At 38.2% G+C, this 27943-nt stretch overlaps 1 protein-coding gene across 1 annotated transcript in view; it reads left to right on the top strand.

The window, feature by feature from the left end:
• The first annotated feature begins 7133 nt into the window (after nt 1-7133).
• Ccdc150 (coiled-coil domain containing 150) overlaps nt 7134-27943 on the top strand; it is a 64302-nt gene continuing 43492 nt past the window's right edge. Inside the window, 5 exon segments of the mRNA XM_048344206.1 lie at nt 7134-7219; nt 12656-12819; nt 16802-17022; nt 17132-17310; nt 19456-19521. Coding sequence (XP_048200163.1) covers nt 7208-7219; nt 12656-12819; nt 16802-17022; nt 17132-17310; nt 19456-19521 — 642 coding nt within the window. The 5' untranslated portion in view covers nt 7134-7207.

Here is a 27943-nt window from a genome sequence, read left to right as displayed (position 1 = left end):
TGAGCCACAGCTCCACTTCTGGCTTTTGGTACTTGAGTAGATATGACTATCACAGACTCTCCTATCCAGGCTGGCTTCAACCCCAAATCCTCAGATCTTTAAGACTCCTGAGTAGCTGGGATTATAAACCAATTACACAATGGCACCAGCCTCCAATTGTATTTCTATGTATTAGCCACAAATAACTGAATATGAAATGAAAAATATTACAAAGAACTTTATGCATAAATTTAAGAAAACAGTAGGATTTATATTTTGAAAACTATAAAAACTGATTAAAGAAATAAAAGAAGGCCTAAGTGGAGAGAAGATATATCTTGTTCATAAACAGATAGACTGTTACGACTAAATTTTCCCCACTTTGGTATGTAGGTTCAACATAATCACTACCAGTTCTAGCATAATTTTTGTAAGTATTATCAAATTAATTTTAAAAAATTCTAGGAAAAGTATAGCCACACAAACTAGTATAACCATACAAATTTGAAAATGAACAAATCTGAAGACTATACTGTTGACCCTCTGTATCCATGGGCTCAACATCCATAAGTAGAAAATATCTAGAGACATAATTGTATGTAGGCTGAATATATTCTTGTTACTGCTTCCTAAAGAATACAGTAACTAATATAGATATATTTAAACTATATGGAAGGATATGGGGAGGTTACACACAAATACACCTCTGTAGGAATCCTGGAACCAATCCCTCATATCAGTATCTTCTAATTTCAACAATTATATGCTATGGTAATCAGAGATAGTATAGCTCTGCTTTAAAAAAAGATGGACACATAGATCAACAGAACAGAAAGGCCTAGAAACAGAGTCATAAAACTATTAGTACCAGGATAGCAGAATGCCATGAGTAAAGAAAATAATAATAGCAAAGACCCCACAGCCAATACTTTATACTGTATTTTAAAAAGTTAATGTAATAGTATTTCATGCCAGAAGCCCCAGCTTCCTAGAAAACTGAGGAAGGAGAATCACTCTGCCCATTACAAGCCATAGGAAACCATGGCCATAGGAAACCATGGCCATTACATGGCCATAGGCCATGGAAACATAGGAAGATCTTATCAAAAAAGAAACTCAGTAGGGTAGAATGGAGTTAATCCCGGCAGTGCAGTGGGGAATACTGAATTACAAGTAAAGAATGGAAAGAGGTACTTTATAAGCATTCTGTGGTCTGACAATCTATATTCAGTTAACTGTCAGCAGTGTTGTTTTTTTTTTTGAAAGAAAAAGTCCCCTATTTGGCCCAAGAGAAATTTTAATTTGATTTTCTTGTTTAAAGTAACTACCACATAAAATCAAATGGCACAGTGTTCTATGGGATAACTTATATGAAAGACAAAGCAAACTAGGATAAGAAAATTCACAGCCTATATGTGAATCCAAAGAAAAGAAGAATGTAAGATTATCAAATGTAAGAGAAACATTGAGTTGAAATCGATATCTTAATTTTTAAATACCATATTTTTTTTGCAAGTACTGAGGAACATAGTAGGTTTGTAATTGCTGTCATTGCTTTCTGAGATATTTCTACAGGTGCATAATTTAATCATTCCACCTAAAGTGTCAGGCACATAAAGGTATTATTAGTTAAGAGTGAATAGTGGTTTAATTTGAAATGAGAAACTTGAATGTTGTTTTTAGTTATTAATATGGAATGAAAAAAAATTGGGGGGGGGGACTGGGGATATGGCCTAGTGGCAAGAGTGCTTGCCTCGTATACATGAGGCCCTGGGTTCGATTCCCCAGCACCACGTATGTAGAAAATGGCCAGAAGTGGCGCTGTGGCTCAAGTGGCAGAGTGCTAGCCTTGAGCAAAAAGAAGCCAGGGACAGTGCTCAGGCCCTGAGTCCAAGCCCCAGGACTGGCCAAAAAAAAAAAAAAAAAGAAAAGAAAAAAAAATTTTGTTGTTGTTGTTGTTTGTTTGTTGTCATGGAGCTTGAACTCTGGGCCTGGATGCTGTCCCTGAGCTCTTCAGCCTAAGGCTAGTGCTCTACCACTTGTGCCACAGCACCATTTCCAGTTTTCGAGTGCTTAATTGGATATGAGTCTCACAGATTTTCCTGCCAGGGCTGGCTTTGAACTGTGATCCTTGGGCTGGCTTTGAACCAAGATCCTCAGATCTCAGCCTCCTCAGGAGCTATGATTAAAGGCGTGAGCCACCTGTGCCGGGCTAACAACACTCTTGCAATTATAGCTTTAGCCAACATGATCTTCCCAAAAGTCTGACATTTTCGTTTGTGGCATATTAAATTTTAGTTCTTAGAATGGCTAAATCAAGCACCACCACAGAAACTTCTAAACTTTGAAGAAGTTTCTATTAGAAATATACTTTGTAAAAAAGCATACAATTTGAAAATAATGGTAAACATACATTCAGTTACTATAACATGTTCAATATCATTAGTCACCAATTGTAAAAAAAAATAGATAAGCTCCATTTAATGCTCCATCAGTTAATTATGGTTGGATTTCAAGGCTTTTTCTAAATGTACAACTTATTCTGGCTGGGCACTTCATTCACAACTAACTTTGCTGAGAGACTGGCAGCACAAGATACAAGGAGCTGGAGATTTCTCCAAAACCCAATACTACAACTTCATTTAGAGGTAACTCACAATCATCCTGAATGATTAGTCAGGATAGAGCTTGCTCTATGCACACATTTGAACTCAGTTCCCCAATTCTTTGGGATATGAAGCACTTTGTAGTTTAAAAAGTGATGACAATTGGGAATAAGAGAAAAATAAACATATAAAAACAACTCCACAAATGAATTAGAATTTGAAATTGGAGACTTAAAGTATTCTTCGTGTTTTTTTTGCATATAGAAAATAATAAGCAAAATGAATAAGGGGTTCAGTTCTCAATATAGACAGAATAACTGAAGAAAAAAATCAACCAGATGGTGAGACAAAGACAGTGTGAATCAATGCAACAGAGATACTCACAAGACACTATGTTGGAAATGAACTTTACAATTTTCCAGTGGGGGGTGGGGAGGAAGTGAGTCAAGGGGGAGGGAAAATGGGAGAAAACAAAGGAGAGGGTAACAATGTTTGACAAGAAATGCATTCATTACTCTACTTCTGTATCTGTAACACCTATGTACATCATCTTTACAATAAAATAAAGTTAAAAATAAAAAATAAAAAGTTAATGCAAAATAGATCAAAGGCCTGACTTTAAGACAGAAAGTAACGGAAGAGGTGACATAGAGCAAGATATGTTATACTCATAACCTAACATATGAAATTGTAACTTCTTTTTACAATTAGTAAATAATAAAATTTTAAATAAGCTATAAGACTTCTAAAAGAAAGTATAATAAAATATGTATGTCTCAGATTAGACAAGCATCATCAATAAAATAAAAACATGCTAAGTGGGAATTTTTTTTGTCAGTAGGGGAGATCGAACTCTGGGCCTGGGTGCTGTCCCTAAGCTCTTCAGCTCAAGGATAGCACTTTACCACTTGAGTTACAGTACCACTTTCAGAATTTTGGTAGTTAATTGGATATAAGATTCTCATGAACTTTTCTGCCCAGGCTGGCTTTGAATCACGATCTTCAGACCTCATATCAGCCTCCTGAGCAGCTAGGATTACATGTGTGAGCTGCTGGCACCCAGATGCCAAACGGAATTTTAAAGAACTTTACTTCTGCCACAGACACTGTACAGAGAATGAAAGACATGCTAGAGATTGGGAAAAATGTATTCAAATCATATTTTTGTTGAGAATTTATATCTCAAAAATATTCATCAAACCCTATTTCACTGGTGGGAATGTAAACTAGTACATCCACTCTGGATGGCAATCTGGAGGTTCCTTACAAAGGGTAAAAGGCAAACCAATGCAACAGCAATACTTACAAGACAATATACTGTAAACCAACAGTACAACTTGAAGGAGGGTAGAGGGTAGGAGGGTGTGTGTGTGTGTGTGTGTGTGTGTGTGTGTGTGTGTGCTCAAACAACACTGCTCCTAGGTATTTACCCAAGAGAAATGAAATACTTATGTTTCATAAGTCACTAAAAATTGGAAACAAACTGGATGCCATTCAACCAATGACTGGCTAAGTAACTTGTGACACACTCATATAGTGGAATGCTACTCAGCTGGAAAACCATTTTGACTGTACACTGTGAGACTAATAACAGAAAGAACTTTACTCAAACAATAGGCTCTCGTTATAAATTTGTTTCTTACAAAGTGCTATGGTTTGCATCTCAAAGGTCCATGTGGAGGAATGGAAGGAATGTGGAAAACAAGGAGATGGAATCTAGTTGAAATGAATGGCCCTTGAAGGAAGACAGATCCATGGTGGGAACAATCATTCTGTCTTTTATTGGATGCATGTCTAGACAAGGTACTTAACTTCCCAAAGCGTCAATCACTACATCAGGAAAATATGACCACAACTGCTATATCTTAAGGTTTCAGTCAAGATCACATAAGGAAGTAATGGGTTGGGGGGGGGGGGTGCACACGTGCACACACATGCACCCAGGTGCATGAAAGTCTATCATCCTTGTATTTTATGAAAAGATCTGGAAAGTCCACATGAGGTGACAAACTGACTGGTGAATTTAATATTCCTATTCTTCCATGGTACCAAGAATATACAACACCTTTGAATTTCTTGTGCTTGCATTTCTTTATCCACAGAATACATAGATGCAGGTAACTTGGCTATCATTTGCTACAATGTTAAATCAACAGTAGCTCAGGAAGAAAGAAAATGCCTTTTATACTGGCATATGAAAATATATAGTCAAGAGAATGAAAATAGCCTCTGTTGATAAGGTGTATTAAAAATTCATCCAGTTATCCACTTACTGCAAAGACATTTTCATGCCTACTGTGTGCCAGGCACTGTACCTGGTGTTGAAAATAAATGTAACAAAATTCCTGTCTCAAAGAGCTGATAGCCTATTTAAGAAGAGATTAAATGTACTGACAATTACTAAGTGCTTTGGGAAGAAAGAAAATGGCCTCATAGAGGAGGCTAAATCTCTATTGAGTTCACCAGATTGACAGTACATGAAGAGGCCTGCCAGGCAGAGTGAGCAGTGCCTGTAAGCACAAACCATGCTCTCCTGGTAGGATTAAGAGTTCTCAGGGCATAGGTGAAGATGAGGCTTGTGGGTTAGGTTGAAGCCATTAACATCTTCACCATATTAAATAGTTCAATGAAGGAGACTACTAAGTGGTTTCAAGTAAGAGTTGAAACTATCAGATTTAAGTGTGTGTGTGTGTGTGTGTGTGTGTGTGTGTGTGTGTGTGTGTGTGTGTGTGTGTGTAGTACTGGAGCTTGCACTCTGGTCCATAACCTCTTTTTTTCATTCAAGGCTTTCCCTCTACCACTTGAACCATACTTCCACTTCTGGCTTTTTGTTGGTTAACTGGAAATAAAAGTGTCATGGCGTTTTCTGCCCAGGATGGCTTCAAACCACCATCCTCAGCCTCCTGAGTAGCTAGGATTATAGGTGGTGAGTCACCAATGCCTGGCTTAAGACAGATCAAAGTATACAAAAGATGTGTCAACGAGAGTGAGAGGAAACCAATTAGGAGAAAATTGTAGTAATACAGTGAGAGGATGTGGTCCTCATAGATCTCTAAGATTTCCATGATTGTGAGGACCTTCTCTTATAAATGGGGACAACATGGTTGAAAACTATTCATTGAAAATCAAAAGGAAAAATAAAAGGGAAAAAAATCAGTGTATCCAGGCACTTAAAGTAATAAAATTAGATTTTGAGTATAATTAATTTTCAGTTACTTAGAGAATGCATCACTGGGGGATGAATTCATTTACTGAAGACTTCACATTCTTGATGTATTTGTTTGGTTTTATTCCTAAAAATTTCCAGATGGTAGAAAGGGGGAAAGAAATGAAAAACATGAAAATGTTAATCGATCTGGCTCCGTGAATGCTTAATACCGAGATCAGAGAGGGTAAAATGCTTACAATAAAGGCCTAGGGATTATCTGTGCTGTGTATGCACATAACCCTCATCTTTTAGTTCTACACATAAATCAGGTGCCCCTGGAAATGAAATTGTGAATTTGGGAAAGAATCGGCTTTCTGCTTTGATGTTTTAAAGTACATCCTCAGTGCCCATTCTAAAAGCTTTATTTCCCCCCTTTGCCTGAATTATGTATGCAGTGCTCATTTCTCTTTCATGGGATAACTTACAGGCTGATGAGCAGCTGTGGTTTGATGGGCATTCTCTCCATATCTAGAGACTCTGCTATCAGGAAAGCTGGAATAGCCAGATCAATTCAATCAGACACCTGCTAAGGAAATGAGACCCCAATTGCAGTCTTGAGTGTTTATTATATTACAAAGCTGGATCCATTTTCAGTTGCACCTTTCAGAGAGCAGTTACAACAACTTTAATTGTTCTAGTGGTGGTAACAAGTGTTCTGTCCAGCAATAAAAATGTAAAGACATGTTGTCTTACTACTGTAGGTTTTCCATCAAGTGCAAATACATACCGTAAAGCAACAGCTAAAAACATCTGCTTTTATTATTTTAAATTCCATTTAAGCCCTATTCACTTACCTATTTTAAAAAGCAAGGCATAATTAAAGCTGAAGAGACGAGGGAGCAGATTCTATGTGCTGTATTCTGCAATTGGTCGTCATCAAGGTGGGTTTTTTCCCTAGCATTTTTTATCTTTTTTTTTTATTTGCCATCTTTTAAATGCTCATTAACAAACTCTGTTATTTTCCTGTCGTCTAGAAGGAATTTCATTCTTTCGTCCTACTACAACTAAAAGCATTTTCGAACCTGGATTTTCGCGGGCTACAGGGTACACACTTGCCAAAAATCTCCCTTTGGGGCTGGCTCAAGCGAGCTTAGTAGACACAAGTGGCCCTGAGAGAGAGAGAGGGCTGCACAAAAACTACATTTCCCGGCGTGCCCCGCTACAAGAACAATAGCGTCGGAAGTCATCGCTCTAGCATCTGCGTGTTCCCGACGTGCTGTGGGATTCCATCCTGGGTCCCGCCCCCGGGCGGAGAACCCCTTGTGGGCGGGCCAGAGAACTGCACTTCCCAGCATGCTTTGCTCCGGTGCGCCTGCGTACAAGAGCCGCCTGGGCCAGCGGGTTAGTTCAAAGCGCTGTCTTCGTTCCATGGAAACCCGCCTGCTTAAGGCGGGGCGGAGATTTCGGCAGACAGATGGATTTAGGGGTGAGGCCGCCGGGCCCCTGAAGGTGGGAGGCACTGGGTAGAGTGGACAGCTTCCGTAAGGCCAGGCCTCCTCTTCCTGCTGCCGTCTTCCTTCCTAGGTTGACTTCAGGGCCCCGATTTCTGGCGTGAGTTTGCATTGGCCTGGTGATAGCCGAAGAGAGGTCTCCCTGAGGTCCCGCGGGCAAGCTCCAGCTCTAGCCTTGTTTATAGTTTATAGGAGGGTACAGGTTCCTGGGAAGTAGCAAGGCCATATTTCATTTTTATCACCGGTAATCCTCCCTGACCTACATTTTTGTTCAGTGCTGTTTGCCCGGTGCCTGGAGCCTGTGCTGGGAAGAAGAGACACCTGCCATATTTTTAATGAATTACCCTCCCATTCGCCATTCACAGTGGTTCAGGCACTGTCCTGGGCTCTGAAGACAAAAAAAATATATAAATAAATAAAATAAGAAGAAGCTATTCTTAATTTAGAGACACTCAGGTTAATCTGTCTTGAACACCCACAGTCTTTACATAACTGATTTAATTCAGCACTCAGGACTCTGTCCTTTTTTATCTAAGTGTGTTGCTTCCTCACGTGGCTTCACACAGTATGCATATGCTTAAATTTAAGAATTAATCTCTCCACACCTCTCCTTTGAGCTCCAGACCTACAAATTCAAACATGTGTTGGGCAGTCTTTCCTGTTTTGAATTTAACATTTCCAAAACAAATCTCAATCTTCCCTCAGCTGATTCATGATAGGCTTCTGTTGCCTCACTGGTAACACCAACCTTCCTACTGCTCAGGCCAAAAACCTTAGAATAAACTTGGCTAGATCCCTTCCTCTTATCTCCTATCTCATCTGTCAGCAAAACTTATTTTACCTTGGGAACATAGCAACAAAATTGAACATTTAAACAATTACATGGAAAAAATTTAGGTGGAGCACACCATCCTGTTCAAAATATATAGAGGAAATACCCATTCCATCTGTATCTTTTCCCAAAGATATTTTTGGCTATATCTGTGCTAGTGGCATAGGCAGTTTATATTGTAGGTCCTACTTGACCCTAACAAGTTGCCACAGAAAGTGTTCTCTTTGCTGCCCCCTAGCAGTGCTGTCATTTCATTTGTTTGTTCTGCCTTGTTTTTCCATCAAGTATTGCAGAGACTACCATGTATCCAAAGAAAAAGTGATTAAAAACAAAAGGCTGGCCCCCATTGGCTCACACCTGTAATCGTAGCTACTCAGGAGGCTTAGCGTTGAGGCAGGAAAGTCTGGGAGACTCATCCCAATAAACTACTAAGAAAAAGCTGGAAGAGGCACTGTGACTCAAGTGGTAGAGTGCTTGCCTTGAGCACTAAGATGCTGGGGGACAGCACCCAGTCCCTGAGCCCAAGCCCCAGGATGGGCAAAGAAAAAGTTCTTTGCACATGAGCAGGTTTAGCTAATACTTATTTGCAGGCGGGGGGGGGGGGCTTTTCCTTGTATTTTCGTCAGTTTATAGTTAAGGCTCTGGCCTTGTATAGATGACTGAAGGAAAGCTCTCCAACCTCAAAAGGATGAAGAACAGGGCAAATGTCATAATCTCTGTCCTTCTTAAAGGAAAAACAAAGTCTCCCCAAAGCTTTTACAAATTTCTGCCTTAAATCCCACTGGCTAAGTTGCATTGCAAGGTTGTGCCAGCTTCAGGGGAGCCTGGAAATACAAACTTTCCAACCACTTTTGGAGAGTCAACTCCACTAAGCACACTTTTTATAGTCTCCCACCCAGTGGTAGCTAGTTTCTAGGTAAGCAATAGCTAGATAACAGAGGACAAAGAAAAGAAAAATAGATTGGAGCTTAAAGATGTATTTCAGCAATTTTTGTCCTCAGTTTTCTTCCTACACACTCTAGCACTGGTGTCTGGTAAAAGAACCAGCCCTTGGGCCTTACTCAAAAATTCTTTATATTACCCAAGTAATACTAGCCTGGCTCATGTGATCACATTAGCAAAGAGTCTCCATATCCAGCTTTCTTTTTTTCAGAAGTGTAGAGGAATTTTAAGTACTTATCTGTCTAGAGACTCCATTAATAGGGAATGGAAAATAGAAAAAAGTATCATATAGATGGAAATTTCTTATTCCATAGCTTTAAACTGATTGTTAGCAACAAACCTCTTAATGCAACAAAAATGATCAGAACTGTATTCTCTTTCACAGAGGAGTATGAAGGAAAAATTCTGATCAGAAGCATTATAACTGAAAAATATGAAGGTCATTTTCTGGGATCTGGAGAAAATATAGAAGATAGTTTTAATCTGTTGTCTGTTGCTCTAATACCTCAGATTGTTAATTTGATAGGAGTAGAATATATATCTCAATCAGTTCTGAAATCTCAGAAGTTTAAAAGGCTTGATGTCTCAGTTCATGATGGCCTTGATGCCTCACAACATGGTAGAGGGATCACACTGTAAACAAGCAAGCATGTTAGCTTGGGTCACTCTTCATTGGAGTTTTGAACCTCATGACTGTACCTACTGTTCACTGCCTGCCAAAGGCAATATCTCCAAATAGCATTAACATAAATTTCCAGTACATGAATTTTTAGGTGATACATTGAAGTGAAAGCAAAGAAGAGCTTATGATAAGAAATGTCTGTACTGAATCTGGCAGTGTTCTATTGGCCTGGCAATTAACTCAGTTTTTCCACAGCACACCCTCCCCCATCATATTTTGATTCCTTAAAACCTGTCACCAGCTCTACTGCTTCATAACTTTATGCTATGGACATTAGACATTATTTTTATATTACCTATAGGACCTGAGGTAGCACTTTTGCTGCCTGAGAAGTGAGAGGAAGAGAAACACCACATTACAGAGCAAATGGGCACAAAAGCGAATTTCTGATATCCCAAATGAAAATTTGGGATCACATTCCCACAGGAACACTTGTAAGCAGAGGCCAAGATTTACAGTATGGTTACTATATAGATGTCCATACAAGATAGAGCTAAAGGGACTGGGAATATAGCCCTGTGGCAAGAGTGCTCGCCTTGTATACATGAAACTCTGGGTTTGATTCCCCAGCACCACATGTACAGAAAACGGCCAGAAGTGGCGCTGTGGCCCAAGTGGCAGAGTGCTAGCCTTGAGCAAAAAGAAGCCAGGGACAGTGCTCAGGTCCTGAGTCCAAGGCCCAGGACTGAAAAGAAAAAAAAAAGATGAAGCTACAGAAAATTGTCCTCATGAGTTTCCACCAATGACCATGTATAAGATAATTCTGCTTTTGTCATTAATCCCTGAAACAGAAATCTCATTCCCATTTCTTTTCATTATTTAGCATGGTGTTGGTGACTTAGAAATAGTGGATGTGTTCATTTTCTCTCTCTCTCTCTTTTCTCTGTCTCTCTGTCTCTGTCTCTCTCTCCTCATCCTGGGGCTTGAACTCAGAGCTTGGGCTCTGTACCTGAACTTTTGTTCTATTACTTGAGCCACAGCTTCACTTCTGGTTTTCTTGGTAGGTTAGTGAAGATAAGACTTTCACAGACTTTCCTGCCCATGCTGGCTTTCAACCAAGATCCTCAGATCCCAGCAATCTGAGTAGCTAGGATTACAGGTGTAAGCCACTGGTGCCCAGCTTGTTTGTTGTCTTTAAGAAAATCATATATTGGCATTTATAAGAGAAAACTCAGTTTACCACATTTGAAGTGTCCTTTTTTAGTTAATATAATTGTATATATTACAGGATATACTTTGGTAACTTAATACATGTCTTTGAAGAGTAATGGTCAAATAGGAGTAACTAGCATTTCCCTCTCAAACATTTATCATGTGTATTGGGAACTTTCTAATTTCTTTGAAATTCTTCATAAAACATATAAGAATAAATAATTGTGAACTACAGTCACTCTGATGTCACACATTAGAACTTATTTTTCCCCATGCACCTGTATTTTGGTATCTGTGATTTGTTATCTGATTTGGTATCTATGATTCGTATCATGTGCTAGTGTAAGAAAAAATGTATATTCTGCAACCATTGGATAAAATATCCTGTAATATCATTTGGTCAGCTGATATTTCTTTGTGGATTTCTTTTTTTTTTAGCCTGGATAATATGTCCATTGGCGAGTATGAACTACTAAACTCCTTTACGGTTGTTGTATTAGAGTCATTTCTCCCATTTGAGTTAATGTTTGCTTTGTAAATTGGATTTGCTGTTTTGGGTGAATATGTATTTACAGTTGGTATTTCCATTTGTTGAATTGATCCTTTTATCATTATTTAGTAACCTTCTTTGTATTTTTTTACATTTTGACTTAAAGTCTATTTTATGTATTATAAAAATAGCTATTCTTGTTCATTTTTGTTTTCTATTATCCTGACATTTTTAAGATCTTTACTTTTAGTCTTTGTGTTTCTTTACCATTCTTGGAGTATATGTGAGAGCATTTCTAGAGAAGGCTAATCCAGCGTACTCTGTATATGTTTTGTAGGCCCAAAAAGAATAAAAGGAGAAAGCCTGCTAGTGTAGTCATTCTCTCTTGCTGCTTCCTGGATGTCATGTTCTCCCCTTCATGATGGACTGAAACCTCTGAAACTGTGAACCAAACATAAATCGTTCCTCCTTTAAGTTATATTTGTGTGGCAATGAAGAATTCTGAATAGCACATCAACTTGATAGAAGAAGGGTTTGTGGCTCATAGTTTCAGAAGTTCGATTCCATTGTCACTTGGCTCATTTCTCTGAGCCTATGGTGAGCCAGAGTATCATAGTAGTTAGTGTAGTGGAACAGAGCTGTTCCTTCATTGTCAGCCAAAAAGCAAAGACAGACAGATAAGGGCTAGATAAACCCTTCAAAGGTATACCCCTAGTGAACTACTTCCTTCAACCAGACCCTACCTAATGGATCATTCAGTGTGAATTCACTCATGGATTAATCCATGGACAGTAACAGTTTCATGATCCAATCACCTCTCAATGGTTGGCTCCACCACCTGGGGACCAGATCTTTAAATGTGAGCCTTTTAGGGAATCATAACATTATCATGGAAACATCTGACAACAAAAAAGACCCTCGGCTAAGTTATAAGCCCTACTTTGTGGCAAATTATAGCAAATAGGATATACTAACTTATAATGCAATAACAACCCATTCAGCAATCTTATTGGCCTGCAATAACATGGGTTTAATTGCTCACTCACATATGTCACAGACAGGTCATGGACGATAGTACAGGGAGATATCCCTATTCGTAATGTTGCTTGTCTCATGGAAGAGGACAAAAAGGACAGATAGTAAGCAACAAGCTGAGGTTAGAGCTTTTCCCCATATTTAATTGACCAAAGCAGAACATATGACTGTTCCTTAGGCTAAAGGACAATTATGCATAGTCCTCCCATAGGGAGACATAATGACTATTCTGAGTAATAGGTGAACCTACCATGCTAATAATGACACTTTAATCTTAGGTACATATGGGAACTACAGTGTGCAGACCTGTCCTCTCTCCAACTCATGTCAATGCCACAGCTTCTGAAGCTTTCACAGTACTTCAGCAAAGGATGAGAGCAGCTGAGGAGCAGACCAGTTCTCTGAGAGATGAACTAATAATGTTGGATTATGGTGAAAAAAGGTAACAAAGACAAATGAATTAGATTGCTGCATGTTGGGGAAATTTTTCTTTGCTGCTTAGACATAAGGGATCTATCTCAGTGGTTTGGCAAATGAGATAGATATTTATGAAAGAATTAAGAAATAACTTAATTTGAATGTAAGTTTAAAAATATTTTCCAGATAAAGAGTTGTCATTCTGTGACAATCTGTTAAATTTTTCATTGCCACAACAATATAACTGAGAGAGCAATTTGTTTTAGCTCATTGTTTTAGAGGTTAGAATCCATGGTTGCTTCCACCTCTCCCTGAGGGTCTGTGATAAGGCAGAGCATCTTGACAAAGAAGATGTAGTGCCTTGGAGTTGTTTATCATGACAGCCAGGAAGGAAAGAGAGCAGTAAGGGAGGGGAGAAAGAGAAAATGAATGAGAAAGGAGCAGAAAGGGGCCAGGGCAAGATATATCCACATCCTCAATGACTTCCTCCAGTCAGGCCCTACTTCCTAATAGCCCATTCACTATGAACTAGACATATCCATTAATGAAGTTACCACCCTCATGATCCAGTAGCCTCTCAATGATTAAACTCACCATCTGGGGACCAAGCCTCTTAACACTTGAGCCTGTTGGGTAACACTTCCTATACAAACCATAATACAGAGCTAGGAGCACTATTCTTTGTAGTTAAAAAAAAATGTGGGAGTTAGGGCTGAACGCCAGCTTCTCATGCCCACAATATTAGATGTTTGGGACTCAAGTTCTCAAGACTCCTTCTCAACCCATAGCTGGGCTGTGCCTGTCATTCCAGGCTAAGTAGTATGCTGAGATTGGGCATATTTTTGTAGTAGACAGAAAAGTCTGAGGAACTCCATCTCTATGAAAGGGAAGTTGGGCATAGTGGTGCCTGCCTGTGATCTCAGAAAAGGTTAAAATTGTCAGATGGAGGCTCCAGCATGTGCCTGGGCAGAAAGGGTAGACCCTATCCCAAAAGTAATCAGTGAAAAAACCAGTGAAATAGCTGGGCTCATGGCTCAGTGATAATGTGCCTGCTTAGGAGGGGTATTGCCTTGACTTCAAATCCCCTCTACCTCAAGTAGAATGTCACCTAGGTATAAAATATTAATATTTTGTTTACCTTTGAAATTATTGAAAACCATTTTTCATGTAATAAAAATTTTGGTTCTTATTTTAGAATCTCTTAAAGGAAAAATTTGAAATATGTTATTACTTTTGTCTTCATTATTTTCTTCTATATTAAATTAAAAGAAAGATTTAAATCTTTAAAGTGTCACAATTTAGAATGAGATACTAAAAATACTTCTTCATCCCTAGTAATACTAAAAAGTACTAGTAAACGTTATTGGCTTTAAAAGTTGAATCAAACCAGGTACAAAGCAAGCATGGGTGGGAAAGTTCATGAGAGTCTTATCTCCAATTAACCACCAGAAAGCTGGAAGTGCCTCTGTGGCTCAAGTGGTAGAGCACTAGCCTTAAGTTTAAGAGCTCAGGGACAGCAGCCAGGCCCAGAGTTCAAGCCCTAGGACCAACAAAAAAGAAAGAAAGAAAGAAAGAAAATTAGGTCAGTAGCTTGAGGAATCTGGTACTTTCACCATGGGTATGAAATTTATTGGTATGATTTTTTTTAAATCACACCAAAATGTGCATGAACCCAATTAAGACATAAAACTAGTATACCTGGTATTGTAGCACCTGTGGATAAGAAATACTTTACATTTGAAGAACAAATTTGGTGCACATATTGAGTATTTGGATAAAACAATATGAACGTTTATTATGAAGCTGGGTGCTGGTGGCTCACACCTATACACTTAAGCTATACCCTAGCCAGCCCTTTTTAGGATTTAGCCTTTTTCCCTTATAGTGCACTCCATATTTGAATTTAGTGAGGTTAATAAATTAATTAAATTATTCTTCTCCCTTTTAAGTTTGGCCTGTTTGTCTATTTTTTGCTTTTATTACCTGTGTTTTGAGAGTCATATCCAAGAAATCATTGCCAAGTACAAAGTAAGAGATTTCCTGTTTTATTTTCTTCTGGATTTTGGGTAGTTTATTGGAGTTAAGAGTCTCATAAACTTTCCTGCCCAGGATGAATTCCAACCTCAATCATCATATTTCTGTCTCCCAAGTAGCTTGGATTACATTGTGAACCCTGTACCTGCTTTTGGCTTTGTATTGTATTTTTATTATATTTTCTTTATATAATATTTATATTTACATAATGTATTATATATCATATACACTATATATTTAGATATATAATTAGCAAAATAAGGTAGTTTTACTTCTTCCTACCTGATCTGGATGCCTTTTGTTTCTTTTTCTTCCATTGAGTGTTGATAGAGGAAATAGACATCTTTGTTTTATTCTTTTTCTTCCGGGCAAAACTTTAAGCATTCAGCATGATGCCAACTGTGGGATTACCATTTATAGCCTTTGTTGTGTTAAGGAGCATTCATTCTCTATGTAATTTGTTGTGAGTTTTTATCTTGGAAGAGCATCAAATTTTCTCAAGTGGTTTTTTGCATTTATTGAGATGACCATACAAGTTTTGCTGTTCAGTGTCACAAGACAGGTAAGGTAGATGAGAGTGCAGACCACCCAGATGAAGCCAGAAAGGATGGGATTTTAGATGTGTTTTCCAGTTGTATTTTCAGGGTGAAGCAAAGAGCAGGCATTTATCACCTGTGTGTGTGCTTTAGTAGCAAGAGTATCTAGGTCAAACATTTCCACTCTTAATTCGGTGTGTACCCTCTGGTCATAGTGGGTTTATTATGTGTCCATCTGTTCATTTCCTCTGGTTGAGGGAGGCAGAGCCTAATCAACTCCTGGAAGCAGCAGAGGTTGTGGTAGCCAATACATAGACAGCTTCCTTTCAGAAAAGCTTTGGAGATCTGCAGTTTTTATTGCTGTGATGTAAGAGAGAACATTCATTGAGTGCCCACTCTTTTTTCTGGCTGCTGGAGGTCTACTGTTTATGTGCCTCACGTGAGTTAGTTAGAAGACATTCCTTCAAGTTGCCACTGGAAGATAATGCAGAGAAATCTTTCTAGACAGAAACCTGATGCTGTGCATTTAAGCTTGTTCTGCATGTCCTTGGAAGTGCTTGCACTGCCGTTGAAAACCATGTCTTGGTATTGTGATCTAGGAACTCTCAAGTGCTTGCTCCTGTCAGCTCCCAGAGCCAGAAGGATGCTGATGCAGTTCCTCTAGTGGGATCTATAAACATTGTACTTGATAATGAAGGAGCTTCTTCCCAGAGGAATTTCTAAGCTGGAGTGGCCAATGGAATGAGCTGTGGAGAGACCTTAGGAAGTGCTTATGTTCTCTTTAGGCTGCTGGAGGTCTACATGTGTCACCCAGTTAACAATTCTCTGTTGTAAGCTAATTAGGTGCTCCACTGTCAGCAGCAGCAGTTGGCAGAATACAATGGCAAACCTTTTCCAGAGAGAAACCTGGGAGTTTTGAACTTTATCTCATTCTCTGCTCTGATGCTGGAGAGTTATATCCCTGGAAGCTGTTGCTTGTGCATAGATGCCTTCCACTTTGTTCTGAGGTCTAATGAGATGTATATTCTAGATCCCTTCTACTTTCAGACAAAGGCAAGTTATAAGCCAAATATTAGATACAGTATGTATGACACAAATGTTTCTCACCTCCAATAAACGTTGGAAGATCCCTTCCCAGTTGTATGGTATAATTTCCAGGCATAGTTTTATGCCTGGACTGTACCTCAGCTTTTTTTCTACCTGGTTGTTGTTGATGCTTGTCAGAAGAGTCAAAGCATTTGTAACTTTTTCTTGACAGAGAGGGAATTGATCTTATATATGTGTGTGTTTGGTAGATTTGTAGGTGGAGGGAACCTCAGAAGAAGCTATATTGTACAATGTTGCTGAACGTTTATTATATCCTGATTAGAAAGGTTACATGGACTCAATGATACACATTGCATTGCATAATATTGTTATATTGGGATCTTTGTCCAGAGGTCAGCTGGAAATTCCAAAATATTTAGAAGACACTACTAGCCAGAAAGTCATTAGTCCTATCCAGAGTGAAATAATTTGTCCAGGACAAACAGATATTTTATGGAAGAACTGTGATTTTCTGGTGAATCGAATGTACCATCTGGAAAGCCTCATCCAGTCCTTGAAGATGAGCATCTTTCATCTACAAACTGAAAAGGATTTGAATCCACAGAAAACAGGTATGAAGAGAAGAGAAATATTATTCTGTGTGGGTGTCCGAGTTTATGATTCTCTGCCTTTGTTCACCTTCCTTGTTCTACTTGATGCCACTCCTGTGCTGTTTGGTAGCTTTTCTGAAGGATCGACTGAATACAATAGAGGAGGAACACTCCAAAGACCTGAAGCTGTTGCATCTTGAAGTGATGGGTTTGCGCCAACAACTGAAAGATATCAAAGAAGGAGAAGGAAAAGCACAAAATGAATTTCAAAGGTTTACTACCACTCTGGAAATGGCCTCAGAGATAAAGGTTTGAGTCCAAATTCCTGAAGTACAAACTTACCACCATATATCAACTGGAAGTAGCATCAGACCAATAAAACTGGTATAGAAATAGGTGATACTGATGTAAGGATTCTTGACACATTTCAAAGTTATGTACATCAATAACCTAAAGCACTGTGTGCTGACAGTAATTGTTTATAGTATATAAGGAATATGAGCGTCCAGAGGTATAAGATAGCCTGTGCTTTTCAGTGCTTATATACTGGTTAGAATAACAAGGCATACTATCATAAATAGGAAAAGATAAGAGTGTAGGAAAAGTATTACAGGATTGTATGGGACCACAAGTAAATATTTAATAGCATACGCTCTTTATTCAGGCATACTTGACAAGGGTGAACATGCCTTATCTAGAATAGATCAGGTAGGCTTTAGAAAACATATGATAGGACTTGAGCTCAACTTTTAGGAGGCCAAGTACAAAGGAAAGTGCATTTCAATGAGCATGTGCAGGTAAATGAAAGAATTGGGTCTACAAGGAAAGGAAACTATTGTTTTCCTTCCATAGACTATGAAATAGGACAGTATTGGCCTGTTTTAATAAGAGTACTAGGGCCCAGAGGGAAGTCACTTGTCCAAGATAACCACATGCCTCTCTTCTTCCTATAACACAGGTTTGAGCCTAGATCATTCCACTGGGTGAAATATATAAAACAGGCTGACAGGGGGCTGGGGATGTGGCCTAGTGGCGAGAGAGTTTGCCTCGTATACATGAGGCCCTGGGTTCAATTCCCCAGCACCACATATACAGAAAACGGCCAGAAGTGGCGCTGTGGCTCAAGTGGCAGAGTGCTAGCCTTGAGCAAAAAGGAAGCCAGGGACAGTGCTCAGGCCCTGAGTCCAAGGCCCAGGACTGGCCAAAAAAAAAACAAAAAAAAAAAAACAGGCTGACAGGAGTGAGAATTTGTTTGTGGAAAATGAACTGGATATGAACTTGGTGTCACATTGTACAGGATCTCAAAATCTTTATGTACATAATCACGTTGTCATTAATCAATAGTTGTACAGTTCCTATGAGAATTATTTTTTATGTTGAAATGATTTATAAAAGAAAAGGAAAGCCAGGTGCTGATGGCTCATGCCTGTAATCCTAACTACTCAAGAGGCTGAAGTTCTAGGCTAGTCCAGGCAGGAAAGCAGGAAAGTCTGTCAGATTTTATTTCCAATTAAGCATCCAATAGTTGGAAGTGGAGCTGTGGCTCAAGTGTAGAGCTCTAGCCTTGCAAAAAACAAACAAACAAACAAACAAAAAAAAACACAAGGATAGCACCCAAGCCCTGATTTTCAAGCCCCAAGACTGGCACAAAGAAAGAATCCACAAAACAAACAACAAAACAGACAAACAGAAAAAAAGGCAGAGGAAACAAATTGGGCAGTATTTTAGAGTACTGATTATGGGGAGAGAAGACTGGAGTCAGAGAAACTAATTACAAATTGGATTGCATTATCTGAGTTAAGAGCCTAATAGCTAATTAGGTCAGAACTATCATTGTGGAATTCTGAAAGGAAAGATACTCTAGAGTATGTTATTAGATGCAAACTGATAGTAGGAATGAAGGCAAAAATATTTTGAGATTTTTATATCTAGGACTCTGGTGCCACTAATAATTTTTTAAAAGAGTAAGTAATGAAAGCTTATATTTTTGTCCCAGGCTTTTAAGTATGAATGATATTTGATGCTAGAAAAATAAGAGTTCTTAAAATAAGAAAGTCTCTGTAGAATATCCATCAATTTCTAGCTTATCCTCTAATCATTGAATTTTAACACAGAGATGGATGTGATTAATATTCATGGCCTAAAAGGCAAAATGATAGAAGCCATGAATCAAAATAATAACTTTTTTGAGAAATGCCTCACTGTTGATTAAGGATGTAGCTTAGTGACAGGCTGCTTGCTTGGCAAGTGTGGAACTCTGGGATCAATCACTAGCACCAAAAGTAACAATCTTGTTGTAATAATTATTTTAGATTTATATAACAAAGAATATTATAACCATAATTAACTGACATTTAGAGGCTGCCAGGAAAAAGCCTAGCTTTGAATTGATATACCCACAGATAATTTCTGCCATTTCAGGTTATTTAGAACTCGTTCTCTTTCTCCTTTTAGAAGAATGCAGCTATTGAAGAGGAATTGAAAACCACAAGACGTAAAATGAACCGTAAAATTCAAGAGGTAAGAAAAGAGATACTGGAACATGGAGGAAATATGGGAATTTCTGAGAGAAAAATAAAGAAAATAGAGAAGGAAAAGGACCTTTTAAAGAAGAAAGTGTGTTTTATTTATGCTTTTCTGAAAGCATAAATATGCTTTATTAAAGAAAGACTTTAAGAAATGCCACATGTAATTAAAGTGAGAGTGCTAGCCCTACATAAAGACTTCCTTTGGCTTCAATACTGCAATAAGCTAGAGAAAAAATGCCCCAATGAGCAAGCAGGGAAATAGCTACCACAAATAGTTGCCTACATGCTGTATGCTTCATGTAGAGATCTTTTAATCTAAAGTTGTATTTACAATTAAAAGCTAACTAGGTACTGGTTGCTTATCCCTGTAATCCTAGCTTCCCAGGAAGCTGAGATCTGAGGATCATGATTCAAAGCCAGCCTAAATGGGAAAGTCTATGAGATGCTCCAACTAACCACCAAAAATTCCACAAGTGGAGCTGTGGCTCAAGTGGTAGAGCATTAGTCTTGAATGAAAAAGCTAAGGGACAACACCCAGGCCCTGAGTTCAATGCCAGCACAAAAACAAAAGCAATTAAAAAATTTAAAAAGCTATCAATATGCCCTAATTTTACCTTGAATTAGTCGTTTCAGGCTTGTTTGGGGAATTAAGAAGTGGGTTACAAGCTGTTGAACTAAAATTTTGCAGCTGAAACAATGATAAGAGTCAGAAACATTACTAACCAATATATCTGTCAATAGACTAAAATTCTCAGTGTTCCTGACCATTATTGTCATTAGTATAAAACAAAAGGGCCAAATTATATTTAAAAGAAAAGAAACAGAAGAAATACATTTTAGAAAAATAATGATGTAAAACCTTTAATAATTAAATATTTGTAGTGTTTGAAGTATCAAGCATGGCTGTCTAGAAAATTATATTATTATTATAGAGAATATTATTTGCTAGTAATTTGTGATTGCTCATAGAATGTTTTCATGTTTTTTATATTTTAATAGATTTTAGTGCAGCTTTATGGAAAAATTATGCAGAAAAGAACTCTCATATACTGCCTCAAACTCACAGTTTTTTTAAACAGACCACATTAGTATGATGCCTGGTATATTTGATGAACCAGTATTGGTCCAATAGAAGTGCACAGTTTGTACTAGAATTCACTTCTTGTCCTTGTGCAGTTCTGAGTTTTGGCAAATTCATAATGTAAATGTTCACTATTACAGGATCATCCAGAGTAATTTCACCACCTTAAAGATACACTGTGCTTACTTACTCATCCCCCTCTGATCTCTGATCCTTTGGCAAGCATTTTGCCATCTGTAAAGTTTTGCTGTCATTGGAATTATACAACATATAACCTCTGTGAACTGACTGCCTTCACTTAGCATATGCATTTAAAGTTCCTTCATGTCTTTTCATGATGTGATAGTTTGTATCCTTTCCATTGATGAGTGAAATTGCATTGTATGTTTTTTCATCCATTCACTTATTGAAGAATGTTTTGTTTATTATAATTACTAACAATATTCATCTATAGATATTTATGTGAATATAAGATTTCAAATCTAGGGTTAATGATAAGCTTAGAACTTTGTTAGAAACTGCCCAACTGTCTTACAAAATGACTGCAACATTTTACATTCAGCCAGCCAGGAATAAGCTGGCCAAATAGGAATATATTTCTCCAACGTTGCCAGAATTTGATGTCAGTATTTTAATTTTTTTGCTAATCTAATTTGTTTGTAGTGGTCTTTTATTTTTCAGTTCACTAGTGAGGATTTTTTTTTCAAATTTTTATTATCAAACTGATGTACAGAGAGGTTACAGTTTCATACGTTAGGCGTTGGATACATTTCTTGTACTGTTTGTTACCTTGTCCCTCATACCCCCCTCCCTCCCCCCCTTTCCGTTCCTCCCCCCCACGAAGTGTTCAGTTCACTTACACCAAACAGTTTTGCAAGTATTGCTTTTGTAGTTGTTTCTCTTTTTTTACCCTGTGTCTCTCAAATTTGGTATTCCCTTTCAATTTCCTACTTCCAATACCAGTAAACACGGTTTCCAGTATACTCAGATAAGATTACAGAGATAGTGTAGGTACAACCACAGGAAGGTGATACAAGAACATCATCAATAATAGAAGCTACAGATACACATAGGACGTTGAAAGTAGTTACAACTGTAATATAACAATTGTTTCCATAACATGGAGTTCATTTCACTTAGCATCATCTTATGTGTTCATAAGGGTACAGCTATTGGGCCTTGTGATGCTCTGCTATGACTTGCCTAAACTTGTACTAATTATTCCCAATAAGGGAGACCATAGAGTCCATGTTTCTTTGGGTCTGGCTCACTTCACTTAGTATAACTTTTTCCAAGTCCTTCCATTTCCTTACAAATGGGACAATGTCATTCTTTCCGATAGAGGCATAAAATTCCATTGTGTATATGTACCACATTTTCCTGATCCATTCGTCTACTGAGGGGCATCTGGGTTCGTTCCAGATTCTTGCTATGACAAATTGTGCTGCGATGAACATTGTTGTGCTGGTGGCATTACTGTGATTTTGTTTGTGGTCTTTTGGATAGATACCCAAAAGTGGGGCTGCTGGGTCATAGGGGAGTTCTATATTGAGCCTTCTGAGGAATCTCCATACTGCTTGCCAGAGTGGCTGAACCAGTTTACATTCCCACCAACAATGAAGTAGGGTTCCCTTTTGGCCACATCCCCTCCAACAATTGTTATTATTAGTTTTCTTGATATATGACATTCTTGCTGGGGTGAGATGGAATCTCAATGTTGTTTTGATTTGCATTTCCCTTATGGCCAGTGATGTAGAGCATTTTTTCATATGTCTATTGGCCATTCTCATTTCCTCATCAGAGAAGTTTCTTTGTAAGTCTTTAGCCCACTTGATGAGGGGGCTATTGGTTCTTTGCGGTTTTGTTTTGGAAGAAGGTAATTTTTTTAGTTCTGCATATATTTTAGAGATGAGGCCTTTGTCTGTTGAATGTCCGGTAAAGTTCTTCTCCCAGTCTGTTTATCCCAGTTTCTGTTTATCTTGTGAGCTATGTCCTTTTGCCGTGCAGAAGCTCTGCAGTTTGATACAGTCCCATTTGTCCAACCTTTCTTTGATTTGTAGCTTTTCTGGGTCTTTGTTAAGGAAGTTCCGTCCTGCGCCAAGGAGCCCAAGTGTTTCTCCTACTCCTTCCTTTAGTGTTTTCAGGGTATCTGTTTTGATTTCAAGGTCTTTTATCCATTTGGAATTGATTTTGGTGCAGGGTGATATATAAGGATCTAGTTTTAGTTTGTTGCATGTGTTGAGCCAGTTTTGCCAGCACCACTTGTTAAAGAGGCTATCTTTCTTCCATACTATTGTTTTAGCTCCTTTATCAAAGATTAAGTAGGCGTAGTTCTGTGGATTCAATTCTGGGTCTTCAATTCTGTTCCATTGGTCTTCAGGCCTGTTCCGGTGCCAATACCAAGCTGTTTTTATTACTATAGCTTTATAATACAGCTTGAAGTTGGGTATTGTAATTCCTCCAGCACTGTTCTTTCTGCTTAGGAGTGTTTTTGCTATTCTAGGTCTTTTATTGTTCCATATGAATTTCTGGATTGCTTCCTCTATTTCATTAAAGAATGGTGTTGGGATATTAATGGGTATTGCATTGAATTTGTAGATAGCCTTTGGCAATATTGCCATTTTGATTATATTAATCCTCCCAATCCAGGAGCATGGGAGGTTTTTCCATTTTCTTAGTTCTGACTTAATTTCATTTTTCAAGCTTTTAAAGTTCTCATCAAAGAGGTCTTTCACTTCTTTCGTTAAGGTTATTCCTAGGTATTTTATGTTTTGGGGGGCTATTGCAAAAGGAGTTGATTTCCTGATTTCGGCCTTGGTCTTTGGGTTGTTAGCATAGAGAAAGGCCATTGATTTTTGAAGGTTTATTTTATATCCTGCAACATTGCCAAAGTTTTGGATCAGCTCTAGTAGCTTGGGGGTAGAGTCTATGGGATTCTTTAGGTATAGGATCATGTCATCTGCGAAGAGAGAAAGTTTAACTTCATCTTTTCCTATTTGGATCCCCTTTATATTTTCTTCTTGCCTAATTGCTCTGGCTAGGAATTCTAGTACTATGTTGAAGAGCAGGGGAGAGAGTGGACATCCCTGCCTTGTTCCTGATTTTAAAGGAAATGGCTTTAGTTTTTCACCATTTAGAGTTATGCTTGCTGTTGGTTTGTCATAAACTGCCTTGATTATATTCAGGAATGTTCCCTGGAATCCCAGTTTTTCCAGGGCTTTTAGCATAAATGGGTGCTGGATTTTATTGAACGCTTTTTCCGCATCCAGAGATAAAACCATGTGGTTCTTTGCCTTGCTCCGGTTGATGTGGTGGATTACATTAATTGACTTGCGTATATTAAACCAACTTTGCATCCCTGGGATGAATCCAGTTTGATCGTGGTGTATGATTTTTTTGATGACCTGTTGAAGTCGATTGGCCAGAATTTTGTTGAGAATTTTTGCATCTATGTTCATCAGGGAGATTGGTCTGTAGTCCTCTTTCCATGATGAGTCTCTGCCTGGTTTTGGGATGAGGGTTATACTGGCTTCATAGAATGAGTCTGGTAGTGAACGTTCTCTTTCAATTTCATTCAAGAGTTTGAGAAATATTGGAGTGAGTTCTGTTTTGAAGGCCTTGTAGAATTTTGCAGTGAATCCGTCTGGACCTGGGCTTTTCTTGAATGGGAGATCATTTATTGCCGTTTCTATTTCAATACTGGATATGGGTCTCTTTAGAAGGTTTAAATCTTCATGGTTGAGTTTGGGGATATGAATTTTTTGTAGGAAATCATGCATTTCTTCCAAGTTCTCGAATTTGTTGGCATAAAGGTTTGCAAAATAGTCCCTTATTATTTTCTTAATTTGTTATTTCTGTGGTGATGTTACCTGTTTCATCTCTTATCTTGTTTATTTGAGTGTGCTGCCTTCGTTTTTTGGTCAGGTTTGCCAGGGGTCTGTCTATCTTGTTGATTTTTTCAAAGAACCAACTCTTTGTTTTGTTGATTCTTTCGGTGGTTTTTTTCGTCTCTAATTGATTTAATTCTGATTTGATTTTAATTATTTGCTTCCATCTATTGACTTGGGGTTTGGCTTGCTGTTCTCTCTCCAGAAAGTTAAGGTGCTTCCTTAAAATACTGAGTTGCTGTTTCTCCAGTTTGTTGATGTATGTACTCAGAGATATAAATTTTCCTCTGAGTACTGCCTTTGCTGTGTCCCAAAGGAGCTGGTACTTTGTGTCCTCAACTTGATTGAAGTCCATAAACATTTGAATTTCTGTTTTAATTTCTTCAATGACCCACTGATGGTTCAGCAGTGTGTTCTTTAGTCTCCATGAATTGTGGGATTTTCTGTGGTGGCTGATTGAGTTGAGCTCTAATTTTATTCCATTGTGGTCTGAGAGAATGCAGGGAATGGTTTTGATACTTCTGAATTTGTACAGATTTTCTTTGTGCCCTTAGATTTGATCTATTTTGGAGAATGTTCCATGTGCTGCCGAAAAGAATGTATATTCTGTCCTTGCTGGGTGGAATATTCTGTAGATGTCGATTAAGTCTAGTTGGTCTATGCAATTGTTTAGTTCTGTGGTTTCTTTGTTCAGTTTTTGGCGTGTTGATCTGTCCAGAGGTGATAGTGGAGTGTTAAAGTCCCCCACTATCATTGTGTTTGGGTCTATGAATGTTTTTAGAGCCAGTAGTGTTTGTTTGATGAAGTTGGGTGCTCCTGCATTTGGTGTGTAGATATTTAGGATGGTTATTTCTTCCTGTAGGAGAGATCCTTTTACTAGTATGTAGTAACCTTCTTTGTCTCTTCTTACCTTTTTTAATTTGAAGTCAATTTTGTCTGATACTAGGATTGCAACTCCAGCCTGCTTATGGGGGCCATTTGCTTGATAGATTTGTTTCCAGCCTTTCACTTTTAGAAGATGTTTACTTTTGCTCGATAGATGTGTCTCTTAGAGGCAGCAGAAAGATGGATCTTGATTTTTGATCCAACTTATGAGCCTATGTCGTTTGATTGGAGAATTAAGTCCATTAATGTTGAGAGTTAGGATTGAGAGATGATCGTTTGTTCCTTTCATTATCACTATCTTGTCTAAAGCTGTGTCTTCCCATTTATTGATCTGATGTTTACTAATTAGGGTTAATTTCTCTGTCTGTGTTGGGATCTTGATTATTTTCCCTGTATAGTACATCTTTAAGGATTTTGTGTAAGGCTGGTTTGGTGGAGATATATTGTTTCAGTTTTTCCTTATTCTGGAAGACTTTTATTTGACCTTCGGCTATGAAGGAGAGTTTGGCTGGGTACAGAATTCTTGGTTGGTAGTTATTTTTATTTAGAGTTTGGTATACTTCATTCCAGGCTCGCCTTGCTTTCATGGTCTCTGCTGAGAAGTCTGAGGTAATTCTGATTGCTTTTCCTTTATATGTGATTGTTTTCTTTGCCCTAACAGCTTTGAGTATTTTTTCCTTGCACTCTGCTGAAGCCGTTTTGATCACAATGTGTCGGTGGGATATCCTATTCTGGTCTGGTCGATTTGGGGTTCTAAATGCTTCTTGTATCTGTATAGGCCTTTCCTTCTGGATGTTTGGGAAGTTCTCAGCTAATATTCTGGTTGCCTCTCCCATTAACCTCTTTCTCCAAGTTTTCCTCAATACCTATTATCCTTAAATTGGGCTTCCTGATCGTGTCTTGAATCTCCTGTAGCGATCTGTTTTGTTGTTTGGACTGGATTTGTATTGATTTTTTATCTTTCTCCATAGAATCTTCAGCTCCTGAGATTCGATCCTCTGCTTCAGTTAGTCGGGACTGTAGGCTAGCTACTTGATTTCGAATCTCTTTTCCTTCTGCCTGGTCTTTCCTGATGATTTCCATGTCATTTCTTAGGTCCTGTATGGACTTCTTTACTTCATTAACTTCATTACTTTAGTGTTGAGTGTTGTCTCTCAAATCTTTAAGCTGGGTAGCTATCTTTTCATTTGACTCTTGAAGCTCATTTATCTTTCTCTTTGTGGATGCCATGAAATTCTCCATTAATTTTTGCTTTGCCTCCTCACGCTCTAACATAATTGACTGAAGAGATTCAAACTTTTCATTTATCATGTTTTTTTTTGTTTTTTGTTTTTTTTTGGCCAGTCCTGGGCTTTGGACTCAGGGCCTGAGCACTGTCCCTGGCTTCTTCTCGCTCAAGGCTAGCACTCTGCCACTTGAGTCACACCGCCGCTTCTGGCCGTTTTTCTGTATATGTGGTGCTGGGGAATCGAACCTAGGGCCTCGTGTATCCGAGGCAGGCACTCTTGCCACTAGGCTATATCCCCAGCCCTCATTTATCATGTTTATCAGTAGACTTTGTAGAGCATTTTGGGGGTTCTCTTCTATGTTTTTGATTGACTGTTCTGCTTCCTGCTTGTTTTGAGTGGGGGATAAGACTTCATTGTTTGCCATCTTTCTTGTGTTTCTTCTGCCCATATGAATTGGGAATGCCAGTCTACCAGCACCTGTGAGCACCATTTAAGACCCAAAGTAGCCCTTACCAAGCACTGTTGTGTAAATCTTACAAGTTCACAATTATATACAGATAACTTGTATACCTGTCTATAAAGTTAGATTTGGTGCTCCTAAAGAATACAATTTCAATATAACAACCGATCCTGGGCCCTGTATTCAGTAGTTACTTATTTACTGTTACAACACTATACGCAATTCTTGTTTTTATATTAAGTTCTTTTAGGACTGGCTTTCTCTATGAACCCCTTTGATTCACTCATATTAAGCTGGGATACCCTCTATCCAATAACCAGGAGTCAATGGAACCTGGAGGTTCAGGCAGTAAGTCAGGAGGGTAAGTTGGAGGTAGTAAAGAGAATAGAGTAAAATGTATTGGGGGGGTGGTGGTGATTTTGGTTTAGTTTCAGTGATGTGGAAATGTGGAGAAGAGTAGAATCAGTAGAAAGAACAATGTTAAAATGACAGACACTGGAGAGTTAGCAGAAAAGAGTGGAGGTGTTATTCATAGGAAAGTAATTTTTAAAGGAAGCGAACGCAACGAGAGAAATAAAGTAAAAATACTGGAAGACAGATACACAAAACAGAGAAAAATTATTTAAAAAAGGAGAAAAAGTAAATAAAAAGGAAAATAACAGAAAAGGAACAACCCAAACAAACAAGCAAAAAAAAAAACTTGATAAAACAAACCGGTAAAAATGGAAAACAAACAAACAAATAAAAAACAAACAAAAAAAAACAACCAATGATGTTTCAGATGTGAAAAAATTAAAAAGAAAAATTTAAAAAAAAATTTGAAAAGAAAAAGAAAAAAAAAAAAGAGTCCTCCTTGTTTGGGTGGTTTATCC

The sequence above is a fragment of the Perognathus longimembris genome, chromosome 4, assembly GCF_023159225.1.
Source record: "Perognathus longimembris pacificus isolate PPM17 chromosome 4, ASM2315922v1, whole genome shotgun sequence".
NCBI classification, from domain to species: domain Eukaryota; kingdom Metazoa; phylum Chordata; class Mammalia; order Rodentia; family Heteromyidae; genus Perognathus; species Perognathus longimembris.
Note: the sequence above shows the minus strand (reverse complement) of the source record. Positions and strands in the feature narration are given on the sequence as shown.